This window comes from Diadema setosum, chromosome 9 (genome assembly GCF_964275005.1).
Source record: "Diadema setosum chromosome 9, eeDiaSeto1, whole genome shotgun sequence".
In the NCBI taxonomy this organism is placed as follows: domain Eukaryota; kingdom Metazoa; phylum Echinodermata; class Echinoidea; order Diadematoida; family Diadematidae; genus Diadema; species Diadema setosum.
The window spans coordinates 29,201,373-29,215,645 of record NC_092693.1 but is presented as its reverse complement, the minus strand read 5'-3'; the positions used below and the strand labels follow the sequence as shown (position 1 = coordinate 29,215,645).

The 14,273-nt window shown below is 39.2% G+C and overlaps 1 protein-coding gene across 1 annotated transcript in view; it reads right to left on the bottom strand.

Moving 5' to 3' along the window:
* Positions 1-1,493: 1,493 nt before the first annotated feature.
* LOC140233427 (splicing factor 3B subunit 3-like) overlaps positions 1,494-14,273 on the bottom strand; it is a 33,350-nt gene continuing 20,570 nt past the window's right edge. Inside the window, exons 18-26 of the mRNA XM_072313536.1 lie at positions 13,505-13,679; positions 11,207-11,412; positions 9,712-9,868; positions 9,068-9,193; positions 7,964-8,176; positions 6,935-7,177; positions 6,263-6,367; positions 5,763-5,858; positions 1,494-3,319 (exon numbers count right to left, since the gene is read on the bottom strand). Coding sequence (XP_072169637.1) covers positions 3,275-3,319; positions 5,763-5,858; positions 6,263-6,367; positions 6,935-7,177; positions 7,964-8,176; positions 9,068-9,193; positions 9,712-9,868; positions 11,207-11,412; positions 13,505-13,679 — 1,366 coding nt within the window. The 3' untranslated portion in view covers positions 1,494-3,274. The remainder of the gene's footprint in view (positions 3,320-5,762; positions 5,859-6,262; positions 6,368-6,934; positions 7,178-7,963; positions 8,177-9,067; positions 9,194-9,711; positions 9,869-11,206; positions 11,413-13,504; positions 13,680-14,273) is intronic.

Sequence of the window (14,273 nt, the reverse complement as noted above, 5' to 3'; positions counted from 1 at the left end):
AGTGTGCAACTATTCAACATGTTGGTGATGATCTTCAGGTAACTCAAGTAGCTTGATCTATATCATAGTGTATAGCCGTATTCACATATTTTCCTAATTTACCTAGGGGATAGGTAATAATTATAATATTGACTGGCCTTGAGGGAGATATCAGAAAATATTGCCCGCACTGAAAGAATAGTGCCCTCGTCTTCGACTCGGGCGATATTTTCTGGTAACTCCCTCAGGGCCAGTCAATATTATACATGTATAAATATCTTGTTGAATCACACTCATCCAGCAACATACACCTGTGCAGAAATATCTCATTCACATGTCCTCTGTATTTGATGACTTTGAGTAGGGGGAGAAAAAAAAAAAGGACAATATTTTTGAAGTTTTCCTCTCAACCTCAAGATACTTGACTACGTTCCTATGGCCTCTCGGGAGTCTAGCACATTATGTCTGAAGCCTGCCGTGCATATTGCATTTAGTAATGAGACATACATTATTTCTGGAGTTGCTTTAAAATTTCCTCTTCATGATCCAAAATTTTAAAATGAAAAGTGTCATTTCACTAAATGGGATACTCTGTACCCAAGTGGATAGATAAACTATATCATATGTACATGTACTCCAGTTTACCTTTGGGAGCAGTGATTTCAAAAATGTTCCAGATATCACATTTGATGCATATGTGTAGGTCTGTTGTATCATAAAACATCCTACCATATGAAATATCTGCAATAAAACCTAAAATATAAGGAGATATCAGGGTTTTTCTCAATAAACCGTATCTGTATATGGTTTAGTCTGGAAACATTTTTATTATAACTATTGTTCACATTTTGTGTATTTAACAACACTTAACATCGATTATAAGGATTCAAATTTCGACAGTGGTTGTTTCTATCCCTAACTCACATTTTAGAACTATTTTAAAGCACTAATGCTTTCATCTGCAAATGGTAAATTACGCCTTTAACCAACACTGGCAATGTCTATTTCCATTTTTTTTTTTTTTTTTTTTTTTTTTTAGGTACACTGTAATTGGATTTGTGAAGTCTGTTCACTGATCTTTATTTATGAATGATAAATCACCTTGTATTTACTGGAGAAGAAGATATTCATCTTACTGCAAGAATGACATTATTATTATTATTATTATTTTTACTTCGGCGATGACATGCTTATTCAATTGCTGACCTTGAAAAACTTTAACCTAGACAGATATTACACAACTGCACTACTAGCTGCTACTTTTCACTCATACAGCATCAATCAACCACAACATCACAGCAAAACTGTTCACAAAAATGGAAGATTGACACTACAGGTTCTGATTTCTTGAACAACATTGCCTAACAACTGCACTTACTGTGGCAGCAACAAGATGTCTTCCAGTCCACAGTTTTTCAACAAAGGTAACTGTAAGTATTTAATTGCAAAAGGCTACAAATGCAACATAGGACCATTTTCAGTACACGCATGGATGAGAAGCAAAAGAGTGAAACTTCAGGAGTACACATTTTGTACAAATTTATTTTCTATGTATAAAAGAAAAACATACACTATGTCCATCATCAACAAAAATTTCAGCAGATGTTCCTGATCTGCCTGAAAAATCTGCAAATTCACTCACATCATACTGTACATTATTTCTGGTTTTTTTTTTTACATAAATACTGTATATACACATCAGAGACATTCTCTTGGGATTGCTGAGCTCCATGGATGTAAAACGCATGAGAAGTTCTGTAAAGGTAGTGCAGGTTTTTCATGCATATTTACTTCAATGCAGGGGGTTGGTTGATTTCTGCGCAGTTTGTATATGGAAGGTTCCGAAGACAAAAAAAAAAAAAAAAATGCACACCCTACATGTTAAAATTTGCCATGCTTTGCATTTAGTGCCTGAAATAATGCTCCCCTTGTCATTAAGTACCTACCATTCTGATGAATGCTGTCCTTTTCACAACCACCAAACATAACCGCTCAAAGTACTGTTATAAACACATTCTCTTGGATTGATTCCACTCAGCAACACAAAGAGCATACAAAGAAGCTAGTTACCATTCCCAATGCCCCCATCTCGGCAGTCATGCAGAAGTAAATCAACAAGGTCACCACATTTTTTAGGTCAACATGATTTGAAGGAAAACATTCTGCTCCTACAGAGCTGAGCTGGTCTGAAATTATGTATGCTGGGACCAGCATAATCTAGATACTCTCATTAGAAGGCAGGTTCCCATCTTCACATTGTTTTCTGCACTGACAAAGAGACAGTGACCATTTAAAATTCAAGGTAATATGAATACAAATAACGAAAAAAAAAAAATCCTGACATTTGACTGGTATCATGTTGACCTTGTTCATCCATGGTCTGATTAAGTTTGCAAAGACCCACAATGTTATGCAACTAAAATGCCTAACCTGCCACTGACATTCTTGACATATACCTCAAATGTCACGAGAAATGTTCTTCTTTCAACAGCTTCAAACTGATGGGTAACTGTTCTTCAGTGACTTTCATTAATTCATTCCATGCATTCATTTAATGACAAATGTACTGTGCCTTCTGAAATGAATCAATGATTTCAACAGAAGCTACTATGCGAAAAGGCTGGATGATAAATTATGTCAGGAAAACAAAAAAGCATGCAGTAGCCATGTAAGAGAGGTCATATCTCATGATTACGTTGACAGGCACTTTCTAACTGCATTTCACCAGGCTTGAAAGTATTTGCTTATTTGCTTATTGAAAAATAACAACAAAACAAACACACAAGACAATGGTGGGTATTTGGAGGTGCTTCTTACACCTTGGTCAACTGGACTTGCAACAATACATTTTTAATACACAGGCAAGCAACTGAAGCAATCCTCTGGGTTTGTCTCCATTGACATGACAGAACGCTCAAAGTCTTGCCTGCTGAGCTTGGGACAGGAAAGATGGAAAAACATTGAAGCGTCCAGAACATGACTCTTTACCTTCAAACCTTCAGTGCAGCAAAGACCCTTTCTGATTTACAAAACTTTCTACAAGAAATTTCCTCATTAAAAAGTCCTCTGAAATTGAAAATTTGCTTCAGCAAGCTGACATCGGGTTGCCACAGATGTGCCATTCCATCCTTCACGATCACTTCACAGTTCCGCCCATGATTTCATTGGGCTGCCAAGTGTGAAAAACCCATAGCTAGATGTCTGTTGGTTACAGTGAGGAGGGAATCCCTTAAGCTTTGAGTTCCACAGACAAAATGTCACCAAATTGGAACAGGACTGTCATTGACCGTATCACTCAGAAGGCAAATCTTGTCCTGATGTCCTCAAGCTTTTTGGATACCTGCAAGAAATAAGAAATGAGATGAAACCCATTACAACTCGTTCAGAGTAAGCTGAAGAAAACTTTTGGAAGAAAGCACAAACATATCTCAGAGAGTTAATCAACATTCAATCACAAGAAGGGGACAAAAAGAACAAAATAAAGATAATATTGAAATGGAATAATAGATTAGCACCTGAAGTCCATTTCAGTCTTTTTGACAAGATAACAGAGAAATCATAGTGTAAAAAGAATTGCATCCAACCACATGGATATGAAATTTAGTTGATTTCTTTTCCAGCACATTTCAGTAAGTACAATCAGCTTTTAATGACATGTCACACAACTAATAATAATAATGAACTTAGGCTCAAAGATCCAGCAAAACTGTGATCCATATTCTACCCACTATCCACACGATAAGTCAGGGAATATGATAGGAGTTTTAATGTGGCATACTGTCAGAATATCATAGGGTGTTGGCAAATAAGATTTGGGCCAAACTATAACTTCAAGGGTTCAAAGTCAGTTTAGCCAATTATGCTAGAAACACAAAGTACACTTTTCTTCTGATTTTTAACACATGTTTACCTGAGCTGAAATATAACAGTTGAGACATAAAGTAATGGATTTGTCATATTTTCAGAACACTTTGGAGAGTGGCCAGTTTGGTACGGTTGCAATGGTCAAACAGAGCATGGCATGTGGGGGCTCATCCATTGACAATGTCATACATGTAGCTAAATCTCTACCTTGTATTTGGACATTCATTATCAACGAACTGACCATTGAAGGCAATCATTTCTTTTCAAACTTTAAAATGGTGACAGAGTTATCCCTTTTGGTATCATGTCCGATGTATATAAACATTAACTAGAAAACATCCTCAAACAATCACCATACTCTTATCACTACCCACACTATTACATAGTAACATGAAACCGTGGGGGAGGAGGTTGACCTCCATGTCCATGCTATGCAACGTGATGAAAGAACGTTACTGGTACTGCAGACACGCTGGTGTTTGCACCAGACAGAGTGGTCTAGGTTTCATGAAACCTTGCACGGGGCTCATGGCGTGTACTGCCAGTAAGTATATTCATGGCCGTTATTCCCCTCTACTACTAGTATTACACACACACACACACACACACACACATCATCATCATCAAAAAACACACAACAAAAACTACAAAAACCAAATTATTGCATCACTCATAGTTCAGTGTGACCTATTTCCATGAACTCATTCTTTGCTGCATACCTGCTTTATCAAATGCAATGATACCTGATCACTGCACCCTTGCCTTTGTCTTGCAAATGAAGTACCATATGTCAAAAAAAAAAAAAATTACAATGGGACCCTCCGCAATGATAACTTTAAAAATAGTGAATCAATTCAAATACAATTTCAGGGCACGAAACTATATCTCATGGTCCACATCTTACAGAAAACCCCATTCGATTTGCTTCAGTGGTCAAAGAGAAAGGAGGAATTTTGTAGAGCATGTGATGACATAAATGGTACCCTGGGGTACCAGAAAAATCGGCCATTTTGTTGAATTATTATTTTTTTTTTTTTTAGGGCTGTACCCTGGGTTACCAAAAAGTGGGAAATTAATTTTTTTGTGTGTGATTAATTCTTCAACATTCAATTATGGCCATTGTTCTTGTAAAAAAAACCCTCTTCATCCTGTAGTTTTCTCAATTAATCCCTGAGCCAGCAGGGTCATAATAATGCCATCTGCCTCCGCCTTATCCCCGGCGTCACTGGCCTTCTGAAACACCTCCAGAACATCGGCGGCCCCTTCCTTCCCCAACTTCCGAGTGGCGCGAAGCCTCGCGTTTTCCAGCCTCTCCTCTCTGGAAATTTTCCTTCTTTTCCGGCCCTTTCCTTTCAGTGCGGCATAGCCCCCATCACCTGCTGGCATTTTTGCAGCTTGATCCTAATTGCGAAAGGATATTTTGTTCGGCACAAAGTGCACAAAGCTTACAAAATTACGGGATCGAAACTACGTCTACGAGATCGTAACTTTGGCACAGCTAGCGGGCTATTATAATAGTGCGTGTAGTCAGTGCATGAAGCGCTATACTGAGTACTGAGTATCGCACCGTACCACGGGTCAGTACAGTGCGCATACGCAACTCTGCGGTTGTACTCGAGTGAACGTGAGATGGCGCTACACAACGTGGTACCCCGGGTTACTACGATACCCCGGGGTAGCGCGTGGTGCATCATGTCAGGAATCTCTTCCCTTGAAGTTCTGTCTATTGTGTTCACACACAAGAGCATCCAAGTGCTAAACTTGGAAGAATCAGACTCATGACATGCTTTACAACAATCCACATTTCTCTGTGATCATTTAACCAAAGTGAATGGGGTTTTCTGCAAAATAGAGCTAGGCTTTCTTTGGCTCCTCTGAACCCAACAACTATGCATTCATACCACCCAGTGAACTCTTACCTCACTAGGATTCCTATCCAGCTCCTCGGCCACACTTCTCTGCTTGGAAAGGTCCATTGAGTTGTACTGCTCACACAGGTCACCATCAATCACATTCTGTGTGGGATGTAGTAGAAAATGACACACAAATCCTCATTGTATTTGAATACACACAGCACATGACAATTACTTCGAGGGGGATATTTTCTTCATAAATTTTACTCCAAGTTCAGCAACACTATATCCATTATTGCATTCAAACTTCTTTGGTATGTTCAAATTTCTTTTGATAAAGAGAGGGGAACATCCCCCCCCCCCCAACTCTGAATAAGATGCATACGAAATATAAAACACACATTCTCAATCCTTACAAGTTGTACAGAACCTAGAAATGATTGGATTGTAAGGAGATCAATTCACAATGACCCTCTCCACATCTACAGTAAACAGGTACATGATCTAAGGGGCTAGTGTGTGAAAGTATCTCATGGAAGATCAGTTATTACAGGAGAGCATCTCACCTTCACGGGGTAGTAGTAGGAGCGGTACGACAGGTGGTCTCTACCGCAGAGAGGAGGGAATTCTGACCTCATGTGCATCTCCAGGTGCTGAAAGAAGTCATGGTCCTGTAGTGAAATAATACCAAATCCATGTAAACAATAACTGTAAATGTTACTAATTTTGAGAATAAGCACTGAGTCACGGATGGGAAAACACATAAACTAACACATAACAAGTACACCATGACCGACTGATCGCTTACTCTATTTGAACATCTGGACAAGATGCCATGTGCAGGTGTCTTCAGACAAAAAAAAAAGAAGAAGTAATGCAAGAAGTCAAAGGCAGCTGCAGAAATTCTGGAGTGGGGAGGGCGGTACTTTATGGGTCAACACTTCCTCTACTTTGTTGGCCAGTCGGCACATTGAATTAGCTGGCTTGCTTCCATCATTACTCGGTACAAATGCACTGGATCTCTGATGGTCGATGAATTTGATCTGAGCCCGCTATCTCAACTTTCACTTCATTTAAGTTTGGGGCAAGATGAAGCTAGCACCTATGAAAAAAGCCTGCCGAATTACAGCAACTTTGTGAATGATGTGTGCCACATTGTGGGAGCCGTGCGCCTTTGAATGTTTCTGCAGATGAATGGTATGAAAATGAAATGAAATGAAATGACCACAGGTTCATACCTCATGTGAGGTGAAGGGCACCAGAACACCGATAGCCCCAGACAGCGTGGTGTAGACCACCGACTCGGAGCCTCCAGGGATCAGGGTGGCCTTCTGCAGGGAGAGAACCGTCTCTCCTATAAAGAAGCTGGAAATGACGTCCGTCTTCTGGGAGGCCCCATTCAGCAGGCCTCGGTCCCAAAGGGCCTTCACGCCTGTCGGATCCTCGTCAACATTGTCATTGACACTCGTGGGCAGACGCAGCTAGAGAAGGGGCACCCAGAGAAACAATGCAGAATACCATTACCTATTCAGTATAGCAACTAACACAAAATGTCATTTCATCAATACTACAATATTTGCCTGATAAAGCAATATAACCTCCTTTTCCCCCTTTGATCAGGTTACCTAACATTCCATCTGATGTTACCTACATGCAGGGTTCTGAGGAACCAACTTGAGCTAGAGCATTGTATTAAGGATCTAAATGAATGAATATCATTCTCGTTATTTTATCCTTAGTAGCCACTAGTGGGCAAAAGAGTGGGATACTATACTTGTGAGGAATGTGTGTTCACTAAAGCTCTATAAAAAGTAGGTTAAGAGTCTAAGCAGCAGAGGTCCTCTTGGCAGAATGAACTGATAGAAGTATACATGATCACTAAGGCAGTGCTGACACATGACTACCATCTCAGGAAGCAAAATAAGCTGAAATCAAAGGCATTATCATCGAATGTACAAAGGATTGAAAATATTGCACAGTTGACATACATTCACCAAGGCTGGTGATGGCAGTAATCTTACATAATCTCGTCGGCATTCAATGCTACTACAAACTCAAAATTAAGTAAATAAGTAAAGAATACTATGCTCCCCACGGCAGAAGCATACGAACAAAACAATCATGAGGCAGCAAAGAAGATTCTAAGTCTGACCGTGTTTTAGCCAGTCACTCGGGTAGAAAATGTATTACAACACGACAACTGCTCACTGAATGTTTGCCATCCTTGAAAAATATTTCAAATTTCATACAGACTGGAGCCTACTCACCACCGAGACACTGCCAAACTTGTCTGCACACATGATGGTGTCGTGGTCCAGCATGCAGGTGGCCGTTATCCAGCGGGGGTTGGAGTCGTCCGCAAAGATGACCATCTGGTTCTCGGGCCGCTTGTACTTGAGGAAGTGGAGGCTCTCCTGGACATCGCTGATCACGATGCGGTTGCCAGATGACAGGATGTTGGTAATGAAGTTTGGAATGTGCTGGGGGACATACAAAACAAGAAGAATTGTGAGGAAAAAGGTTACATGTACAAGAGCAGCAGAACAAACAAAATATTAAAAACCAACGAAATACAAAATGTCGGAATGTAACACACACCGTCTTTGGTTTCATTTAGATCAGTAACCACCAACTGCCTGAAAAGAGAAAAAAATGTCGCACAAATTTTCACAGATATCTAATTATTCATGCATATCCTCTGCATTTACTGCACACTGTGCTTAGTTTTCATGATAAGTAGAGACAAATATTTTATAACACTCAGCCAGAACACTATGTGCATTACTATTTCTAGGGGACATGCTTGTCCTGTTACGGAAAGTGCGCTCTGTCTGAACATACCAACCTCTTAGTGACAGTGACGAAATATTATATTACAACAAGCATCAGCAGATATCATCAAGCTAGTGAACAATTGCAGAACATGCTTTCACAACCTGCAATATGACACTGTCAACCATTATGGAGATATTTTAACATTTTGTGCACAAAAGCATGAACACACTTTTGGGTGAGGAAAAGCATATTTCAACAGCTAACAGCTTGGGATTAGTACTACACTGCATTGATATGGGTACAAGACTGTAATGGGTGCATTTCTTTGCCCTTGTATATTTATTTTTTTTTTTTTTTTAATGGGGAGGGGAGATTTGTTAAAGGGAAGTCAGATGGTCTATTAGTGAGTACAATCTGAATGCTGACTTGATGGATCAGATCTTTGCATGCGATTTCACAACACGGTTAATTCACTTCAGTCGAAGCGCGAGTATACATGCATTCATCACATCCAGCTGTCATTCAGAGGGAGCAATGGACGAGCCTCTCTTGTGGGACGGAACAGCAGCATTACATGGTCGGACGTCAACGCTCACCTTGTTTTCACACTTCCGGAGAAGTTTCTTCTTGCCGAGGTCGTACACTCTAAGAAGCCTGCCGATGCCGATGAGTACTTTCCCTTGGAATGGACATATTGCTGAAGGGACATCATCTACAGGTGTCTGCAGCAAACATAGATTTGAATAAATGGGACAATCAAAAGTTTTGTTTGCCACATAACAATATATCTATGACAGTGGATCAAAGCACACAGTAAAACTAGCATCTCAATACACAGTAAACAGTCCCTGTTCAGCTAGTAATGTGTTAAGTATGTGTCATTCTATGGCACTTCCAAGAATTGCATCAAGTCCACCCAAGTAAAAGCCTGTACTACTTGACATGTGGTCATTTGTTACATTTGACTACAAAGCATTGTTGAAGGGAATGAGGTGTAGCTCATTTCAGAGCTTTCTCAGCAGAACAAACACATCATCAACACAATATCTTTATTTAAATGAGATAGATTCCTACGACACATATAAAATTGAAGGGACCTCAAGACCAAACAACTGTAACACATGAACACAATCTGTCATGTTTCGTTCAAGAAGTGCATACACTTCACACTTGTACTCTTTGTTGAAATGTATTATTTGATACATAAATTAAAACAGACAGACAGACAGACAAAACAAACCTTGTGCAGTAGCTCCAGTTTGGCACCTTCCTCTTTGACAAGGTACGTGTGTATGGATCCCCCGGAACACGTCCTTGGGCTGAGGGTGACATCTTTAGCCGTGCCAACCAGGACGTGTGTCTCCCCTTCTCTGTTGGCAAACTTTACCACTGCCAGGCTGGTAGACAGATGATATAAAGAGAGAGAGGAATTGGAACTACCGATACAATTGGAAGGTTGTGATGACCTCTGTTTACCAGTTAAGACCTTCTTCATGAAACATTGTTGATCATGTCTTCATGTACAATTTGCAATGATTAATATACCGATTGTTGGATTTATTTTCAACAGATCATATCATATCAAATCAATGGTTGGTCAGTCTGGTGTATTCTTTGCTTGCCTTTATGGTATGCTCCTAACAAAATTAGAAATATGCACAAAGCTCTTACGGAAGAAGATACAAAATTTTGTGCATGAATGCAAGATTTGGACTGGTAAAAAAAATGCACTATTAAAGGTAGGGGATACCTTTTACAGAACTCCCAAAATGCAGCAAAACATTAAATATGAACCTCAGGGGACTTGTTTAGGCCACTGCTTAGAAATTTGGAAGTCAACAGTTATCTACAATTTGAATAATGCACAAAACTCAACTACTCAGTAGTTCTGTGTGTCAGCCACACTTAAGCCTTTTTGTTGCAGTCTTCTGTATTTTTAATCTATAAACACAAATCTAAAAGTATAAGAGCTGATGTAATAACATATAGAGTGTGTGGCACGAATGTATATAGAAATGTTTGTAAGTTTTGATGAACTTTATTCACAAAATATACATGATGGACACACATGCAGTGCATGGGTCTGCAAAGGTAGCCTAGTAATGAACTGGAATTTACGGTGAGCCCCGAAAAAAATTAAATTCAAAATCTAACGGTCAATAAAAATGTTCTATATGTCACCTTCCACTTTCAATACTTTATGGGAGTTTCTAAAATGATACTCTCTTCAACATACCACTGTGTTTACACAACTCTTCATTTAAGGCATGCAAATGGGATTCCCTACCTTTAAAAATTTGATATACATGTTACCATTTAAGTCTCCACTTCATACCCTTTGTGAAACTAATTCAAAGAGATGTATCACTTCCTTCAAATTATTTTTTATCATGATGAAGGGGCTCAGATTTATCAGAAATACTTTGGAACTAACACCTTTAACAGACTTGAATAACAAATTTAAGTACAAACCTATGGAAGAGCTGTAAGGACATAAAATCATTGCCTTGTCTAAATATATAGGTGATTGTGACTGATCATAACTCAATGGAAACAGGTGAAACTCTGAAATTCTGCAAACTTGTCTGATTTCGATGAAACTTCACTGTCTATCTGGCTTCATTTAAAGTCAGACTTGAGTATAGAGTGGCGTTCCCTTTGCATCAAGACGCCATCAAGCATAAAATCCCTCCAGGCAAGAGAAGCTGGCTCTCTCCCTAAGCCGTGGGCCTCACCTGTACGCCGCCTCGTTCTGCTCCAGCTCCACCAGGTCCAGAGTCTGGCCCTGCACGGGGTTCAGGACCCGGATGTTGGAGGCCCACATGCCGGCTCCCGCCTTGGGGGAGCTGAAGGTAGACTCTGGGAGCTCCTCGTGGAGAAAGGCCTCTGCCATCTCGGCTGCAAGCTCCTTCTCCTCCTCCCCTGCTGCCTCAACCATTTCCTGACATTGGGAGAGGAAATAATGTCTGAGGGTTAACTAGACCTAAACACACTGAGGGTTAACTAGACCTAAACACACTATAAACAACACCAAAATCGCAAACCTGCATCTCCTCCCACGTGATCATATGAAATACAATGAATATGATAGAATATTTAGACGAGTAATGTTAGCTAATAAACTGCTGATATCGTCGCCGGTCACACGAACCGACAAATCACTCGATTTTTGGTCAAATTTTCGATTTTGAGATTTTCAATCATTTCGATAGTAGATATTCCATACTACATATTCTGAAATTCTCAGTGTGTAATTCGGCGTAATTTTTACGTAGTTATCACTTTTGTAGAAGTATGTAATTCCATTTGTGAAAATTATTTGTTTTCCCCATAGACGCGTGTGTTAAACAATCGGGCGATTCGACGGTTCGGTGACCGCGCGTACTAGTACGCGCGGTCACTGAACCGACGAATCAGTGCGCATTGACTTGTGTGTAATTTTTGAGATTCAACAGTTCATTGACCGCACGCACAGTGCGCGTACTATGTAATACATGTGTTGACAATGACAACGCTCAATGTACATGTACATATGGACACACATGGAAAATGACAATGTTCTTTGCAGACCGAAAATACATGCATGCAGCTCTTTGACAATTTCCCGCTTATTTGTTAACAATACAATTCGATAAAACTTCACAAATTAGAGCAAGAATTGAAGTCTGATGTACTACAAAAATAATTGGAAATTATAGACATGAAAGCGTAGCAACCATAAGTCAAAAATGGGTTAACTTCAAACGCGATTTTCTCGAATTGTCATTCTTACGCAAACCTGAGGGATTCGTCGGTTCGTGTGACCGGCGACGATATAGTTGACAATCGCATCTCAATATTTGGTTGTTTGGTTGCTGTTGTTTTGGTGTGTGTTTTTTTTCTTCTCCCTTTTGGAGTTTTTCATATGCAAAATAGCTTAAAAGGATCGTACAGTTTTGGCTGAGACCTAATTTCGGGTTTCTAATATTTTTGGGGAGATAACGAGAAACCTCTTATGAAATATGAAAGAGCATGTAATTCTATGAGGAATTCAATGTTTATTTGATGAAAATTGGTTTTGAAATGGCTGAGATATCCAAAAAAGAGCCATTCTAATAAAGTGTGCGACCCACACTTTATTACGATTGCTTTGTTTTACTTTGTTATTGGATGTTTCAGTCATTCCAAACCCGATTTTCATCAAATAAACTTTGAATTTCTCTTAAAATGGTATGCTCTGTACTATATCATAAGTGTTTTCTTGGTATCTCGCAAAAAATTAAAAGCCCAATTCTCATCTCCACCAATACTGTACCATCCCTTTAACTCTGACATCTATCGAGAGCTCATTCAGCTAAATTTTACCATTCCATTGTTGCCGCCCTCAATTGTGAATGTAAGCCACTCACAAAACTGTTTCCAAAGTCCCCATGTTTTAAATTTTATGCTCACAACACATATGACATATATAGCATATGCCCAAAATAAATTGACAAAGGAGGACCTACAAATTCATGAGGTCTCAATGATACATTGTTCAAAGAGAGAAAAGGCTCATATATTTTTTTGTGACAATGTGTAACTTAAGTTTCAAAAGGTATGTACTGAGAGACATAGAAAATGCATTAGCATACTAATTATTGCACAACAACCATTCCTGTGAGGGCATGTATTTCATTGTGGTCTCAGGATCCATGTATGACATTCAAATGAATTCAGACATATGCTTGTTTATAGCATCATTGACCAATTTCAATTCGGTCTCTTCATATGAAGGGACAGATGCACGCCCGACAAGACTATATACTTTCCAAGGTGCACAAGAGAGCACCAGCTTTAAAAACAGTAAGACATAGGCTCATTTTGCCGATAAAATCATTAAGAATGTCCTCCAGCACAGGTAAAAACTAGACATATTATGCTGTACCCAGCAGATTCGTGCAAACTGTTTCAAGTAACTATATGACAATTATCACTTCTATCATGCACAGAATTTGACACACAACATCTGAATAAAAATTAATGTGTAAAATATTTATTTGACATTTTTGTACCTCAGCCATCTGCTGTTTTCGCTGTGCCTTCGTTGCATCTGTGTAGGCGTTGTGGTCAGTTTCCACGACGATGACATTGCTATTTTCCAGATTAATGGCAAACTTTCTTGGCGTATATTTCAGCTGTGTAGATACTTGATTGAAAACTGCACCCAGTTTCTCCAGAGCCAAAATCCTAAACAAAGGAATACATTTGTATCATTGCTCAAATTGAAACTACAAAGAGCACATACTGTCAACAAGTATATATTTTTTTTTTTTACAGATATTCAAAGATGTGCAGAAATACCCTTGTCTGCATGATTAAAACCACAAGTGAGTTTCACTAAAACTGGCAAATCCATTTGTAAGAAAAATGAATAGTAATAATCACTAAAAAACAAAAATCACTTTAACAGCACTTCCCCACCTGATAGTAATACAATGACATTGATGTTGATGATGATACTACTATGCTAATACTACTGTCATTACTTCTCCTGACATTGACAACTACAATGATAATACATTTCATCTCCTGTATCATATTATCTAAAATATTACAAGGGTTTTTTGTGTTCTTCAGTTTAAAACTTAACCCTAAAAAGACTGGGCTATTTTGGTAGCTCGAAAGACTGGGGGGGGGGGGGGGGGGCCTAAAGGGCCCCCCATTAAGATCTCGGCCATGGATCGCGCTATCGCCGCGGAAATTTGCACAATGGTAGTGTGCGATGTAATCTACAAGATCGTATATTTAAATTTTCCAAAATAGTCTTCTTTTACTTTATTT